This window comes from Martes martes (assembly GCF_963455335.1).
Source record: "Martes martes genome assembly, chromosome: 2".
NCBI lineage: Eukaryota > Metazoa > Chordata > Mammalia > Carnivora > Mustelidae > Martes > Martes martes.
Window position 1 is genome coordinate 139,897,060 of NC_137889.1, and position 17,585 is coordinate 139,914,644.

Consider the following 17,585-nt stretch of genomic DNA (forward strand, 5'->3'; position numbering starts at 1 on the left):
AATGGCTTATGTCTGTCATTGTTTAACTTTGCCCAAGTACACTGTGTTACAAAACAAGACAAGTTTCCTTAGAGATGGTATATTCGTTTTACTCATTTGATGATAGAGCTAATTTTTAAAATAATTTTTATTCTTTTTATATATATAAAAATATGTAGTGTTATATATATATTATATAATCTCTATATTACATTAGTTAAATATGATTGGAATTGGTTTCTAGTTTAAAGAAATAGTAGCTACTATATTGGGGTGAATTCTGTCTAAAACCTTCAAGTTAATTGGTTTTTATAGTTTTTGATTTTTAAATTTATCTGGAATTATTAAAGTGTGCCTTTTTTTAAAGTGTGTTAACTTTTTGTTTGTATAATGAAACTTATAATGTCTTATGTTTTTCCTTTTAGCTGTTGAAACCTATTTCAGGGAAATTGAGGGCCCAGTGGGAAATGGGCATCGTTCAAGCAGAAGAAGCTGCAAGCATGTCAGTAGAGGAGCGGAAAGCTAAGTTCACTTTCCTCTATGTGGGGGACCAGCTTCATCTCAACCCTCACGTAGCTAAGGAGGCAAGCATTGCTGTGGAGTCTGCGGGACAAATGGTAGAATCCTCAGGGGTCACTGAAAAAGCTGCTGATAACCCCAAGTCCCTGAGAGAAGAGAGCATTCCCATCAAGAGAAGGCGGAGAGCCAAGCTGTCTGGTTCTGCCGAAAACCAAGAAAGTGATCCTGGGACGGTAAAGAGTACTCCTCAGAAGATGGCAGAGGTCGACCCCAAGAGAGGAGTAGGGTCTCCTCCTGGAAGGAAAAAGACCACGGCCTCCACTCCACGAAACAGGAAGGGAGATGCGGCGTCCCAGTTTTTGGTCTTCTGTCAGAAGCACAGGGATGAGGTGGGTACTGTGATGGTTTCTGAGGTGTTGTGTATTTATTCGGGGGAGTTCCTGAATTGGAGGAACATCCCTTCAGTGCTGTTCCTCTGTTTTCTCAGCATTATCAGCACAGTCTGTAGTGAGCCTAGCCGAGATTTTAGCTCTAATAAATAAGTATTGTTAGGGAACAGTCATCCTTGGGGCAAAGATGCTTGCCTCTGCACTGTTGGCTATGAAAATGTCTCTCCCACTGTGGACGAGAAGATACCAGGACAGGAATAGATCAACGATGAAAGCGTTTGAACACTTTCCTTAATTGTCGTCATAGAAAACGGCATCTTGTTAGTACATTGTAAAGCTTGATTTTGAAGAACTAAAGGGATTAGGTGCCTGTTTTTTTGTTAGGTTCAATATTATTTGAGGTGAGAGGTCAGTAGGGCTTTTTACAGTAATGTAAAGGTGGTATAATGTGAGAAAATCTGGTATGTGATTCACTGTGTTGCTGATCAAATGATCCTCTCAGTAGATGGGGAAAAGGCATTTGATAAAATTCATTGTTCTTTGATACAGAGTTAGCAAGCCAGAATTAGAAGGTGACTTCCTTAATCTGTTGAAGGTTATTAATCAGAAACTTTCAATAAGCATCATACTTATTAATGAAACTTTAGAAGCATTCTCTTTAAAATTGTGAACAAGGGATGCCTGGGTGGCTCAACCAGTTAAGTGGCTGCCCTCAGCTCAGGTTAGGGTCCTGGGATTGAGTCCCACATCAGCCTCCTTGCTCAGTGGGGAGCCTGCTTCTCCCTCTGCCTGCCGCTCCCACTGCTTGGGCTCACTCTCTCTCTGATTTAAAAATAAATAATAAAATATTAAACAAAATAAAATTGTGAACAAGACTAGATGCCTTTCTTTAACCACTTATGTTAAGTGTTGTAAAGAAAATACTAGCCAGTATGGTAAGATAAGGGAAAGGAAGGAGAAAGACATAATTGTAAAGGAAGAAATAAACCTGCCATTGTTTGCAGAGGTCTGTGTAAAAAACTTAAGAGAATCTACAGAAAATCTTTAGAATTAATGAGTTCACTGGGACTGGTGGTTGTAAGATCAGTATGCAAGAACAGCAACAAAGAGGAAATGTATTAAGACAGATAGAATTTGGGACGCCTGACTGGCTCAGTTGGTGGAGCATGTGATTCTTGATCTGGGGGTTGTAAGTTTGAGTCCCATGTTTGGTGTAGAGATTACTTGAAAATCTTGAAAATAAAATTTTTTTAAGGTTTTATTTATTTATGATAGAGATAGTGAGAGAGGGAATACAGACATGTGGGAGCTGGAGAGGGAGAAGCAGGCTCCCTGCTGAGTAAGCCCGATGCGGGGCTCGATTCCAGGACACTGGGATCATGACCCAAGCCAAAGGCAGATGCTTAACAACTGAGCCACTGAGGCACCCCTGAAAATAAAATCTAAAGGAAAAAAAAAAGATACCATTTATGACTGCAACAAAAATATAAGGTATCAAGAAATAAATAAAATATGTGTAATTTTGGAGAAAAATAACACTTGGTATTTTAGTAGACCTAAATAAACAGATATGTTATAGATTTTTTTAATTTTTTTTTAATTTTTAAAGATTTTTATTTATTTATTTGACAGAGATCACAGGTAGGCAGAGAGGCAGAGAGAGAGGAAGGGAAGCAGGCTCCCCGCAGAGCAGAGAGCCCAATGTGGGGCTCGATCCCAGGACCCTGGGATCACGACCTGAGCCGAAGGCAGAGGCTTTAACCCACTGAGCCACCCAGGTGCCCCAATAAACAGATATGTTAATAGGAAGGTTCAGTATTCTGAAGTTGTAGTTGTCAGTTCTCCTTATTTAAACTATAAATTCTGTATAATCCTAATAAAACTCCCAATAGGAATTTCTTTGCACTTTCTGAGTGGATGATAAATAGCCACACCTGAACATTGGCCCTATTGCACAGGAAGTTCTGTTACTAGACGCAGGGACGTTTGTGCCATGGACGTTCAGAACAGGGGCGTTACCCAGAGTAGAGCCCCGAAGCACTCTTGAGGGTGTGGAAGCAGGTGGGAAAGGGGTGTAGACAGCTGGTCAGAACTCAGTTACTGTGGAACAGCTTTATGCTTTGGGAGAGGGGAGGATTTGTTAAGGCAAACTGACCATAGATTGGTGAGGAGCTGTGAAAGTTTATGTGCCAAGGACACCATGAACTCAGGGAAAGGATGAACTGTGTGTGTAGAGCTCAAACTATTCTGAAGCCTATGAAAATGGCAATTTCTAGAAAAGTGTGGACAGCCAGTGCATCCATGAAGAGATGCTGCCCCTTGCTGGCAGCCAGGGTGCTGCAGGTGATGATTGCATAGGAGTGGAGCTCCCCTGCCCCAGGTGAGCCGCACAGGCCAGGACCTCCGGAATGAGGAACAGCAGTGAGAACCCCCTTCAATTCTTCCACTTGGTTTCAAGAGAAATTTGGCAATATATAGTGGAATTGAAAATGCATGTTTTTATGTATTATAATGTCATGCCCAGGTATTTGCCCCAGAGAAACTGGCCCGTGTACCCAAGGAGATGGCATAGTGTTCAAAACTGGGAGGCTGTGAAAGGAGTGAACAGGTGTGGTGTGCTCCTCCAGCACGATTCTGGGCACGAATGAAGTGAACCCGCTGGAAGTCGGGGGAGGGGGAAAAGCAGTGTGCTGATGGGTGTGCACATCCCATCACATTCTTACGAAGTGTGAGAAGTGTAGCAACCCACCTGTGTACCTGCATCCGCCCACAAAAGTAGATGTGTAGCTGTGAGTGTGTGTCCTCGGTCTCAGAGCTAAGAAGTCTTCCCAGGGAAGGTGGAGGAGCTGTGGCCACTGCTGGGTTTGAAATGGTGCAGAGCACTGAGCAGTGTGAACAGTTAGCACACCGGGCCTGCTGCAGGCCAGGGGCGCCTGTAGCAGACTTGGAATGTGTACCACTGTGTGGACGGTCAGACTCCTCTTGTAGTTGCTGCAGACCTGCATGTTCTGGGACGTGGGAAACAGCCAGCCAGCTGTGTTCCAGCCTGTTGTTCCTAGTCTGTTTCTCCATGGTCTCCACTCATCTGAAATTATGAGAGAAAAGTGTGTGCCTGAGAATTCAAGCCACTTCACAAAGACCATCCTTTTTGCTTTTGGGGACCCAAATTGCTCTCAGATGGCCTTCGCAGTACCAAGAAATGTGCCAAGAACAAACAGAAGCCTGTCGGTCCAGACACTGCTGACAAGCTGGGGCTTGAAGGCTGACACATGAGTGAGTTGCCCTGCCCTCAAGGAGCAGTAGCTCTGCTCTGGAGCTCTCTGGCTCTGAGTGCCCCTCCAGAGCCCATTCTGTGCAGTGTTGCCGTCCGCATCCTATTCTAAGCAGCAACCAGATGGAAGGGTGCACAATTAAAATTCAGTTCTGCATTAGAGACAAGCGCTCTGTCCTGCTCTTCCCTGCTTGGACCTGGTCTCTATAGGGCCGGAGGGTGGTGTGAGGCCCATGGGTCCCTTCCCTCCCAGCTGGGCTCAGGTGCTAGTTGATTTTGTGTTGTCAGAAGAGTGATGATGGCAAGATGCTCTTTAACTGGTTCAATTATGTTGTTGTGATTATAAGTGTGTTTGTTCTGGTTCTGTAATAAGTAATCCTAGATTCCAGTTGAGAATGATCTGGGTCTTTCTAGGTTGTGTTTTCCTTTTGGGAGGTGGTGGTGACTCCAAGGATGGTTTTTGTTTGGTTGTTAATGGATTAATCAATGCCCAACCCTTGAGGAACAGCTTTGGGTGGAGACCTCCCTCTGCTTCCTGGACCCCCCATTTCTAGAGTCACTAGATAGAAGACTGACTGTCAAGGACGTTTGGCTGCCACTTGGCTCTTTTTTTGAGGTCCAGCTTCTTGCAGATGAAGGAAAGTGTTATGCTTTGTGAGATGTATGCAGTTTTCATTAACATGTTTTGCTTGTTCATCTTTGTCCATCAAGCTTGGCTCAGATGTGTAGCTCACAAGTGTGTTCTGTAGTGTTCCTGGAATACAGTTAGAGAGGCTGTAGGCGGGGCAGTGAGTTTGCTGGAAAACAAAGTCCACAGTGGGATATAGGCCCACTGATGAGGACCTGGGTGGGGTAAGGGGTCGGGGAAACTCTGTTTGGAGGCAAGGAGTCAAGAGCAGCTAGGGGAGGCGCAGTGTGATGAAAAGCCACAGTGAGGAAGCCACTGTGAGGAAGAATTTACTGAAGGCTTTAAGCATCAGTTGTGATGTCATTGACTACTGATGTGTGTGGTCTCAGTTTCCCATTTTTATTTTTATTTTTTAAAGATTTTATTTATTTATTTATTTTTAAAGATTTTATTTATTTATTTGGCAGACAGAGATCACAAGTAGGCAGAGAGGCAGGCAGAGAGAGGAGGAAGCAGGCTCCCTGCCGAGCAGAGAGCCCGATGCGGGGCTTGATCCCAGGACCCTGAGACCATGACCTGAGCTGAAGGCAGAGGCCTAACCCACTGAGCCACCCACGCGCCCCTTATTTATTTATTTGACAGACAGAGATCACAAGTAGGCAGAGAGGCAGGCAGAGAGAGAGGGGGAAGCAGGCTACCCGCTGAGCAGAGAGCCCGATGTGGGGCTCGATCCCAGGACCCTGAGATCATGACCTGAGCCGAAGACAGAGGCTTTAACCACTGAGCCACCCAGGCATCCCTCAGTTTCCCATTTTTTAAAGATTTTATTTTTATTTATTTGACAGACAGATCACAAGTAGGCAGAGAGGCAGGCAGAGAGAGAGGAGGAGGCAGGCTACCCACCAAGCAGAGAGCCCGTTGCGGGGCTCGATCCCAGGACCCTGGGATCACGACCCGAGCCGAAGGCAGAGGCTTTAACACACTGAGCCACCCAGGCGCCCCTCAGTTTCCCATTTTTAAAGAATCTTTTTCACCTTCTCTGATCCTAATTTTTACAGACGCGTTAGAGTTGATCCATGCTATGTCTCCATTCTTTGTATATATGTTTGTGTCAGTTATGTAGTGTTGCATGACACATGACCTCAGCACATAGTGGCTTAAAACAACAACACACATGGACTCTTGGACAGTTTCTGTGGGTCAGGAGCTTGGGAGCAGCTTAGCTGGGTGGTTCTGACTCAGAATGTCCCATGAAGTTGTAGTTAAGATGTTGGCTGGGGCTGCATCATCTGAGGGTTTGACTGGGGCTGGAGAATCTTCTTCCAAGGTGCTGTACTGATAGTGCCTGCAGGAGGCCTCACGTGTGGTCGTCTCCATTGGGTGGCTGGGGTGTCCTCATAGCACAGAGGCTGTCTTCTCACGGAGCAGTTGATCCAGGAAAGGGCAGGGTGAGGTCTTACATAAATCTTAGACCTGAGGGGCACCTGGGTGGCTCAGTGGGTTAAAGCCTCTGCCTTCGGCTCGGGTCATGATCTCAGGGTCCTGGGATCGAGCCCCGCATGGGGCTCTCTGCTCAGCGGGGAGCCTGCTTCCCTCTCTTTCTGCCTGCCTCTCTGCCTACTTGTGATCTCTCTCTCTCTGGCAAATAAATAAATAAAATATTAAAAAAAAAAATCTTAGACCTGACAATTTGTATGCCCCTGTTTCTACACTGTGCATTGGCTGCACTGGCCAGTGCTGTTCAATAGGGAGGCAGGAGTACTAGGAGTGGAGGTATGAGGTGTAGGGGACTGTAGCCGCCTCAGAAGTCTAAAAGCCCCACAAGGCTCTGAAAGGATGTGTGAGGTAACAGGTGGGCTGAGAGCAGGGAGTGCGATCTCTGAGGAGCACAGAGAGTCTTTGTACTGGTAACAGTTCAATCAGCACAGTGTGTGAGCTTGTGGGTATTTGGTTTTCCATGTTTTTTTGTGTGTCTGAGATATAGTTTATTAAAACTTGGGGCACCTGGGTGGCTCAGTTGGTTAAGCGTCTACCTTCAGCTTAGGTTGTGATCTCAGGGTCCTGGGATCGAGTCCTGCATAGTCCTGCATAGGGATCGAGTCCTGGGATCGAGTCCTCCTTGCTCAGCAGAGAGTCTGCTTCTCATTCTCCTTCTATGCTCATACTCCCTCTCTCTCTCTTTCTCTTTCCCAAATAAATAAAATCTTAAAAAAAAAAATGGTTGGGGTGCCTGGGTGGCTCAGTCAGTTGAGCATCCAATTACTGGATTTGGCTTGGGTCAGGATCTCAGGGTCCTGAGATGGAGTCCCATGGTGGGGAGTCTGCTTGAGGATTCTCTCCCCTTCTCCCTCTGCCCCTCTCCCTGCTTGCACACATGCTCTCTTTCTGTTTCAAATAAATAAATTTTTTTTTTTTTAAGATTTTATTTATTTGACAGAGAGAGAGAGAGGACACAAGTAGGGGGAGGGACAGAGGGAAAGGTGGAAGCAGGCTCCTCCCCACTGAGCAGGGAGCTGGATGTGGGACTTGATCCCAGGACCCTGGGATCATGACCTAAGCCAAAGGCAGACTCTTCATGGACTGAGCCACCCAGGCACCCCGCAAATAAGTAAATCTTTAAAAAAGTATAGAGGTAGCTACTACTGAGTGCTTACTGTCTGTAAGATACATTGCCTGTATGTTACTGTGAAAAAAGATTATTCAGTTCTTGTAAAAGGCCTTTTGAGGTTGGCGTAAATTATCCCTGTCTTATAGCTAGCTACCCTGAACTCTGAGATGTAAAGTGACTCTCCTGTACTGTGGGAGGACACAGGCAGGAGCAAGGACAGGGACTTGGCCCGAAAAATCACATCTCTGCATGTTTGTGTGTGCACCTGAACGCACAGAACTTGTAGTCTTTGTACTCCCTGCTTCAGCGATGAGGTCCTTAGACTTTGGGGAGAAGCCAGGGCCACATTAACCCGAAATGATGGGGGGCATACTTCTTTGTCCCCGCTGGAGTTCACAGTACTTGACTAGGGATGAAAAATAAGCAGTTGGCCCCCCAGAAGGTGAGCACTGTGGGTAGGATGGTGGCTGCTTTGACCTTTCTATTTCCTGTACCTAGCTCAGAATGTTCCTTGAATGAATGAATGAATGAGTGAATATAACATTGTAGCTAAAATTAAAAGGGTGTGCCAAAGTCAGCCTGGTGGAAGAAAATGTTTCAGGAGAGTGTGGCCTGTGGAGAGGCAGAGCCTGTTGTTGTGCCCCTGAGTGCAGAGCTGTTCAGGGAGTGATGAAAGTCGGGTAAGGATGGGCTCCAGGCTATGGGGGGCTGTGGAAGACATTGCCAAGTGGCAAGGACCCTATCCTACACCGGGTGTGGTCCCTCTGGTTGCAAGGAGGGACCCCTTTTAGGATGGGATTGTCAGTAGGTACTTGGGTAGGAGGACTGAAGGCCAGGAGACTGGTTCCTGAAACCATAGTCATCTAGATAGGGTGGATACGCAAATGTTCATGAGTGGAGCTGGCTAACCTGGCAAGGGATTTAGGTACAAAGGGAAGGGGGCCTCAAGGAGTCAAGTCTTGTTTGATGACACAGCTGTGAACACGGCATGGCTGGGATTCGTCTGATTGAGGACATTGTATTCAGGGCTGGGTGACTGAAGGTGGTGGGTCCATGAATGCATGTGCTGATCATGAGGAATCTGGAAGTGGAGAGTTCCAGAAGGCAGTTGTCCTGTGACTTTGAAGCCCTGTACAGAAACCTTTGCTGCGTGAAGGTCTGAGACCTTTGATGCTTGAAGTGTTGGGGCTGGTGAGCTCACCCTCATGAAGGATGGGCAGGCAGAGCAGAACCCTGCTGGGCTGAGAGGCGAGGGGGCCCCAGGATGAGAGGAGGAAGCAGGTGTATGTGGGGTCGGGACTGCAGGGGCATGGTGGAAACGGTGACAGTTCACAAGGGACACTGGGAACACCCAGTGGAACGCTGGAGCTCAGAGCTGTTCTTTGAGTTGCAGAGGGCGTCCTTGGGATGTGAGGACATGGAAGGGCTGCATGATTGTGTAGGCTGCTGTTGACCCATATCCGAAAATGCATGTGCTCTGAGATGTGAGAGTGGGTGGAAGTTGGCGGTGTGCCAGTGTCCCTCAGGGCCACGGAGGACATGATGAGGTGGCAGGGAGGGGGCACGGAAGGCCATAGGAAGCCGCCTGCGGTGACCATGTTGTGAGTAGGGTTTTGCATTTTGGGGCAGAGGTTACCCATGTTGGTTGGGCCAGGGTGGGTCCAGGTGGTAGTAGTGGTAGTAGTGACCAGCAGCATTAACTTGGTGATTCCTTATCCCTGCCAGGTGAAGAGTTACTGCCCCCACATCACAGAGGGGGAGACCCCTTCACTTGCCCGAGTTCACAAAGCTGCCATGTGGGAGCCACACGCGAACCTGGGGTCTGGCTCCAAGCACGCTGGTCAGTGCTTGGAATCAGGCAGCAAACGTTTTTTGAAAGGGCCTCCTGGGCAGTTGGCCTGTGTCTGTTACTTGGCTCTGCTGTTGTAGCAGGAGGGCTGCCCTGTAGAACAGGTAAAGGGGTGCAAGTGGCTGGTTCCAGGAAAACTTGGTATATGAACGCTGATGCTTGAATTACCTGTCATTTTTATGTGCCAGGACATTTTCTTCTGACTTTTTTTCCCCAACCGTTTAAGAATGCAAAATCAGTTCTTAGTTCGTAGACCGAATAAAAATGGAGTGAGGTAGGTCTGGCTTGCCCGTCATTCGCCCACCTCTGTGCCCCGGCTGTTGGTGGCTCTCAATCTTGGGTGCCCATGAGAGTCCCTGAGAGTCTTGAAAACACTGATGCCAGACCCAGAGAAGGAACTGGCTTTGGGTGGGACCTGAACAGCAGAGGTTTTAAAACTTCTCTGGTTGTTAGTGTACAGTTAAGGCTGTGGGCCCATGACTCATCTGCAGAGTTTAGGAAAATACACAGTCCTGGTTGGCAAGTCTGGGGTGGGGCCTGAGGTCCTCACTTCCAGCATGCTTCCGGGGTGCTGATGCCGGCAGCCCCAACATGGCTAGAAGGCCGTGCAGAGGGTGTGTTTCTGTGTGCTGTCTACCCCCCTTGGCATGCCATCTGTACTATCCAGAGCATGCACCTGAGAGACAGAAGGTGTGTGCTACAGCAAGTGAGAAGGCCAGGCCAAGACTTCACCCTTGTGTTGACAGGTAGTGTTTCCGTGACACTTGTCCTACCACTGATTTTCCAAGGATGCCTAGAAAATTTTAACTTACTATTAACTAATTTAGTGATTTTGGAAAAATGTGCTTTTTCCTCTTACCATTTATCATTTCCTGCCTTGACATAAATACAGTTGAGTTGTTTTCACCAGCACTGTTTTTATTTATGAGCTTTGAATGGGTTATAGCATCAAATAATCACTAATTTTCTTTGAAGCTTTTCTGGGGCATCGTTCCATGATGTGGGAATAAATACACCACACACTGAGTTCCCAAGGGCTGTGCGTTGGATTTTGTGCAAAACAAAACCCCAGTGCGTTGTAGGTGTGAGGCCTTCTGACCCCTCTTCCTGGGTCTGCAGGTGGTTGCCGAGCACCCGGATGCCTCAGGCGAGGAGATTGAGGAGCTGCTGGGATCGCAGTGGGACATGCTCAACGAGAAACAGAAAGCCCGCTATAATACCAAGTTCGCCCTGGTGGCTTCCTGCCAGTCTGAAGAAGACTCTGGTAAACGTAACGCTGTGCTAGTGTGCTCTGCTTGGTTGTGAGATGTGTGTCATGTAGCCTGCTGAGCTCCGCTCGGGGACTGCAGGGACGTGGGGCCACTCTCCCCATCTCTGACCCGTGCGCTTGCGCCAGCAACCAGAGCGCGTGTGGTCACAATAAAGCAATCTCTGCTGTCTGCCTTTTTCCCCTCGTTGTGAGAGCTGCTTAGTGTGATCCTCTCTCTGCAAGCCCCAGTGGAGTGGGTGCTCTAGCCTCCACAACAATGGGGTGGCCAGGGGTACACAGAAGGGAGGGAGCCCAGGCAGTTGCTAGGACTGCAGGCGTGATGCTGCCCTTCCGGCAGGGGCTGGACCTGTACCTCAGGAGAGGCTTGCTTCTTCAGGTGGGGGGCCTTGGACCTGGGAGCAGGGAGGGCATTCCTGGCCCATTTGCTTGAGAGCTCACAGGGTGAGGAAGGTGACTGTGGACTGGCTTTAAGTATGGCCGTCCTCTGGTTCTTCTTAGGCCTTCAGTTTAAAAAACAAAAAATTCTCCTTTGCTTAAGAGAAGGGAGGCTTAACACTGTAAGCTTGGAAAGAACCTGTGACAGTGGTCAGATCTGTCATCTGTACACACATGTCATGGAAAACCAACATTTCTAACGTAAAAAATATCTTTGGTTATCAATTTAAAATATGGACAATTCTGTATTTCTCAAGGTTCATCACTGAAGAGTTTTGGAGTGGTCAAATGTAAAGTGTTTCAAGACTCACCTAAAAGGAGACCAAGACCCAGAAGTCATTGCATTTTGCCTTGTGCACACGAGCACATGCTTCTAGACCAGCATATGCACATCTGACTCTATCCACATGTGCACTACACAGCCTGCCTGTTTTGGTCGCAGATGCTCTTGATTTTAGGGCTTTCTAGATCTCCACATCAGCTATCTCATATATTAATATTGAATTTTGTTGAATTTGTTCAGCGTTTGTTGCAAATAATATAATTTAGAATAGCAAGGATGTTCTGGATTTGTGCATTTTCCTTAAAAGGCAGACATTGACTTGACTCTTCATCAGCACACAAATCTGGAAGGGTGGTCCTTTTCAATGACTGGCTTATTTAAGAATGAGTTAGGTTTTCCTGAAGCCAGATTGAACTACCCTTGAAGAGTAAGTGTGACTATGACTCTGTCACATTTTGTCATTTTGGACTGCTACCGACTACTTAACTGACAGGAGGACAGGGTTGGTTTCCACCTTCAGTGTATGTCAGGTGTGTTCCTGTTCTGGAGGCCCTTGAGCCTCCCTTTTGGGGCCTCCAATGCCAATAACTAAGACGATGGGCTGTGTTGGTGGCATCAGCTGTCCATGGCCTCAGTGTGAGGAATTCAGACAGAGCCCACATTGCTGACTTCTGTACGGAATGCCCGCTGTCTCATTTTGGGCACAGGGGGAAGTTCTTATGTGAAGGACTGTGACACCACCTCACCTGTGTGGAGAGGTGCAGGGTAGCAGTTGCTGCTCGCAGGTCTCTGTAGCTCAGTGACATGCGCTGATGAGCTGGGCAAAACTAGGTTGAGGGTGTTCTGGCAGGTCAGGCCGGCTGTGCCCTGTGCTGGCCGTGCATGGTCAGTGCTGCATAGACCCTGTTGCTCTGCAAGCCTCTTCCCGGTGGGCCTTCATGGCCAGCCCATGTGGCTGCCTGTGGGCCGGCTCACGCTGTCATAGGGCAGGCAGCTGCTGAGGGCTCTAGTGGTATCAGGCCTCCACCTGTGGTGAGGCCCTGGACGAGTGACCAGGGTGTGGCTAGCTGCACCTCCTCCTGAGGCACCATGGGATTCCGCACTCCTCCTGGCTGCGCACCCCTGTCCCTGTGGGTGGTAAGGATGATCCTGCCCTCCCACCAGATGTCTGCCCAACTGTCCAGGGCTACACCCTGAACCTCGGTAAAACAGGCATGCAGATAGAAATACTGGATCTGTGCTTGGAATAAACATTGGTGTGTTCAAGTTAATCACCTCTCTAGAATTTGCACTCTGACCTTACATCTTAGTTTTCTAGGTCAGTACCTTAAATCTTGGATTAGTTGATATTCCTGGAAATACTAATGACTGACATAGTTAAACAACATGTAGAAAACCCTTAATTTGCAGATACCGAAGGAGTGTTGCTGCTTAACATGCTTCTTTCAGGAAATGTATAAAAAGTAGCAAGCTTTGTACTTTTTAAAGTACACTTTAAAGTGTACTTAAGTTAAGTTCCACTTAAGTTCCACTAGTCTTTAAATGTTAGGAAACTAGTGTTTATATATAAATTTAGTGCTATGATACATTAAAATGTAATTATAACAAATACCAATATAATAATCTGTAGATTAGATAAGGATTTTCTAGTATTTGATGGTATAGGAAATGGTCCCTTGCAATTTGCAAAATGCAAAGAGATTTGGTCTATAATACTTAGGGCCTGGAAAGCGACCTGATTACTGGACGCCCATCAGGGGCGGGATTTGCACATGAATGCCCTGGCTGGGCCATCATTGCTTTGGAGGGTGGCTTGTGGAGTGTTTTTTATGTAAGTTTCCCCTATCCCCCATTCCAAGGTAACGTAAATGGGAAAAAAAGAAACCATACAAAGAGGACACAGGACCCTGCTGAAGAGGCTGAAGTTGAAGATGCACCCAGGAAAAGACTCAGGACCGAGAAGCATGGTCTTCGGAAGGTAATTATGCCCCAGGTGTGCCTGGGCTGGAGGAGCGTGTGCTGTGTGAGTCCTTAGTGGCCTATTTCCTGGGCAGAAGCAGATCAGAGGCTGGGTGCCTTCCTCAGTGGGTACTGGTTTAGAGGCAGACAGTCGCTTCTCTCCTGAAACCCTTTTGACAAGGCTGCTGCAGAGGGCCAGTTCCTATCTGCCATGGACTTTACCACAAACTGCTCATACTTGGCTGTCAAAGAAAAACATGCAAACACTTTGAATAATACTTGATGTTTAGATTTAATGGAATTGTATAGACCAAAGATTGCTCTTGTCTATAGGGCTTTTATTCAGTGTGTAAATAATTGGCATGAAAACATCAAAATCAATTAGAGATAAGTTATACTTCAATAAGAAAGTTTTTCAAAATCCATTAAAGGCATTGAAAATAGATTTTATGAATTCATTCAGTTTATTAGTAATTCATGTTATTATTCATCTAATGGGACTACTAAGTAGGCCTGTTTGATGCAACAAGAGTATAGATATGATATGCATAGAATATATGATATACTCTTTCTCTCTCTCTCTATATATATACTTATATACTTATACTCTTCTACCCTTACAAAAGAGTATAGATGTGCATAGATATGAGGGTCCAGCCCCAGGGCCGTCTAGTTCTAGCACAGTCCAGCAGGCATCAAGGGGTGAAGTTTGCCTGGCACCTGGAGGAGGGTGAGCCCGCTTACCCGCGTATGGTGATTGTGTGTGTGGAGAGTGTGCGTTCAGGGTGCTTTATGGCCCTGTGCTGTTGAGTCACGGACTGAGAGTTGAAACAGACTTTGTATCTTATGCTTGAGTTTATTTGGAAGAATGGAAAACCCCATTCCACGTGCTGCTGAAGTGTGACCACGTGGCCACCACATCGGTTATCTTGCTTCTTTAAGGCCATTGTTGCGGGTCAGGGCAACAGGCAGGCCCTGCTCTATTTTTCTGGGCAAGAGAACATTCTTCCAGGGCACCTGTCGGGTGAAGTGGTTAGTGGTCAAGTATCCAGCCCGGAGAGAGGTAAAATGGACCTTGTGTCACTGTAACCAGGCGGCTCACAGCCCCCAGGAGCATCCTCTCTGCCGCCTGCTAGTCAGGCAGTCCCGTGCTGGTGGGCAGACTCACGTCGGCTGCCTTGACTTACTTGTATTTCATATTTACCTTAAAAATGTGTGGCCCTGGACATTTGAAATATCAAAATTCACATTAAGTAGCCAGGTAGAAATGTTTTATTACCTAAGCTTGGGCAGTAGCACATAATAAAAAGAGTAGTGGTGTCTCCCTCTGGTTGAGTTTTTATAAACCGGGTAGGCTGTATCCTGTACACTTCCTGGGCCCCTGTTTACTTGTCCACAGTCTTGTGACTGCTTACACCGGCCCTGGGCAGGCTGGGGAGTGCAGGAAGCACTTGGAGTGCAGGGAGCAGCCCGGCCTGGGGACTGGGAAGGCGCAGGTGGCCGTGTGGCCATGCTGCTTCAGGGCTGTCAGGAGAGGTTCTTTTCTTTTTCCCTTTTTAAAAAAAATTATGTATTTATTTTGAGGGGGAGAGAGAAAGCACAAGCAGGGGGCACAGCAGGCAGAGGGAGGAGAAGCAGGCTCCCTGTCAAGCAGGGAGCCCGATGTGGGGCTCCGTCCCAGGACCCTGGGATCATGACCTGAGCCGAGGGCAGATGCTTCACTAACTGAGCCACACAGGCACCCAGGAGAGGTTATTTTCAACTCCTTCAGATTTTGAGCACTGAACAAAATGTTCCTGATCCCTTCTTGGGTGTGTGTGTGTGGTTTTTCTCAGTTGTGAAATGTGCTTTCTTGATGATCTTTGTGAGGCTTGTCTGGACCTTGTCTCTGAATTGGAAATCCTCTGTGGAGGGAGTCAGGGAGTTAGAGCAGTGATGTTGGCATTGACTTGAGACACCACTTGGGAACTTGGAGGAGCGTAGGAAATGCGGCTCACATGAAGAGTCTGAGCAGCATGGCTTGTTTGGTTCCCCTACCCCCCAAGTCCCTCTATCCCAGCAGATGGCGGGGCAGGCGCCGGGGAGGGCCTTTGAGCTGTGAAAGAGGCGTGAGCCTGGTCCGTGCTCATGGAGTGTGTGGAGCACATTTCAAAGGACATTTTTGTTGCACAACGTTTCAGCAACCTGTGTTAGTTCACATTAGATTTTGTTCCCCTTCCTTTTCTTCTCTTTTTTCTTTTTATGTAATAACAGAGAGAGACGGTCAGTGACAAGACAGCCCGAACAAGCTCTTGCAAGGCCATCGAGGCAGCCTCCTCGCTGAAGAGCCAGGCAGGTAATGTGGTTAGTGCTTCTTCCTTGTCGGCTCTGCCAGGCACCTGGGCTGGGCTGGCAGCGAACAGGAAGCTGGGCCGGGGAAGGGCACGAGATCCCCTCCGAGGGATCTGATGGCTAGTAAGGGGGAAGGAAGGTTCTCGTGTGCCTGAATGTGTAAGTGGTCATAGTGCTCCAGCTACATTTTATTGAAGTTGTTTTTCTATTGGTTTCTACTGGGCTTTATTTTCAGTTTAAAATTACGCTTAAGAAGTTATTTAAGTCAGAAATATCCAGGTTTCTTCCTTGATGGTGCCAGTAGTTGCTATAAATTCACCACTTTTGAGTATCTGATCATCTATTTTCACTAAAAGTAAAAAGTAAGGATTAGTTATTTCTCTTTCACATGTTGAAGAAACTGGCTTCAAGTGTTTATGAAAAGTATCTCAAAGCAATGAAAGAAGTAGGCTCCCTTTCCCTTCTCATTGTCTTTTTGAAGTGTCTGACAGTTTATTAGAGAGAGCTTTCCATCTCCAACTCTTTTTTGTTTTTCGGGTTTTTTCTTAAGAGAGAGGGTGGGGGAGGGCAGAGGGTGAGGGGGAAAGAGAGAACCTCAAGCAGATACCACCCCTGCCCCGCCCCCCTGAGCAAGGAGCCCAACACAGGGCTCGATCTCATGACTCTGAGATCATGACCTGAGCTGAAATCACGCAGATGCCATCTTGCCTCCCTCCTGTCGCCAACTCTTAATTAGAAAGGAGAACAACATTCAGAGGAGAAAGGAGTAAGTGAGAGTTGGAAATGGATTTGCTTTCCTTATTTTTCATGAGGTGCTATATTGGTTTTCAAAAATCAATTAAATGGACTATGAAAAGAAAGACATTTGTGAGCAATGTTGTGCCCAAGTTTTCGCATCCGAGAGACCACCGAGGAGCCAACACTGATGCAATCACACGAGGGTTTATTTAACTACCTTAAGGTTGGGCCCAAGTATACCCGACACAGCGGAGTAGGGACTTGGACCCAAGCTTAAGCTTGTTAAATAAACCCTCGTGTGATTGCATCAGTGTTGGCAGTTTAAACATTGAGTGGACATTTGAGAATATGAAGGGATTGTTACTTTTAAGAATGGCATAGTGGTCTTGTGGTTGTATTTAAAACTTTATGTTTCAGAGACATGTACTAAACTTTTTACAGGTGAAATGATATTTGGAATTTGCTCCAGAAGAATATGGCTTCTGGGGATGTGAAGCTAGGTGTGGATGGAGCCGTGTTGGCCCCAGGTTGTGATGGATTTGGGGGCTGGCCAGGCAGGGAGTTCACTGGACAATTTGCCTTTGTTTCCATTCAGATTTTTTCACAGTAAAAAGTTAAGCCTTTACTATGACAGAGGAGCCCGGAAAATTTATCTTTAGAATTTCATTTATTACAGGGGTAATTTTGAAGCAGTTAAGAGATTGAGGGTTTAAGATTTCAAACTTTACTTTATAAACCAAAATTGTTTTACAGCAACGAAACATCTGTCAGATGCATGCAAACCACTGAAGAAGCGAAATCGGGCATCCACAGCTGCGTCTTCCACTCCTTTTAGCAAAAGTTCGTCTCCTTCTGCATCCTTAACTGAGAATGAGGTAAAATACTAATGATAGTGATGACCGTGGTGTTCATATGAAGGCCATTTAGTTGCCCAAGTTGAAGTGTGAGCAAAAGTGAGACTTAACAAGCATAATACTGGTGTCCTCTCCACAAATGTAGGTGAGTTTCAGATTCTTTCAACTATGTATTAGTCATGGAATGGGAAAAAAATCACTATTTTAGTCTATTTGAGCACCACAGGTATACACACATGCACATAGTGTATGTATAAATGTCTGTGCATATACTTCAGTCTGGATGTAGTTTAACTGTTCTTGAGATCTGTGTTTAAAATGTGTTCTATTTAGCCCCACACTGTAATGAATTTTCCACATCCCAGCAAGTCTGCTCTGGCCCTAACATGACACTGTCACTTGAGCTGACTCTGGTCATTGTGCACTCACCCCAGGCGGAGTGGAGGATGGCTTGCCTGCTGTGTTGGATTCC

At 46.8% G+C, this 17,585-nt stretch overlaps 1 protein-coding gene across 1 annotated transcript in view; it reads left to right on the top strand.

Moving 5' to 3' along the window:
* The window catches only part of NSD2 (nuclear receptor binding SET domain protein 2), an 81,715-nt gene that overhangs the window by 34,715 nt on the left and 29,415 nt on the right, over window positions 1-17,585 (top strand). The window contains exons 5-9 of the mRNA XM_080831216.1: window positions 405-887; window positions 10,363-10,507; window positions 13,091-13,209; window positions 15,444-15,525; window positions 17,013-17,134. Coding sequence (XP_080687342.1) covers window positions 405-887; window positions 10,363-10,507; window positions 13,091-13,209; window positions 15,444-15,525; window positions 17,013-17,134 — 951 coding nt within the window. The remainder of the gene's footprint in view (window positions 1-404; window positions 888-10,362; window positions 10,508-13,090; window positions 13,210-15,443; window positions 15,526-17,012; window positions 17,135-17,585) is intronic.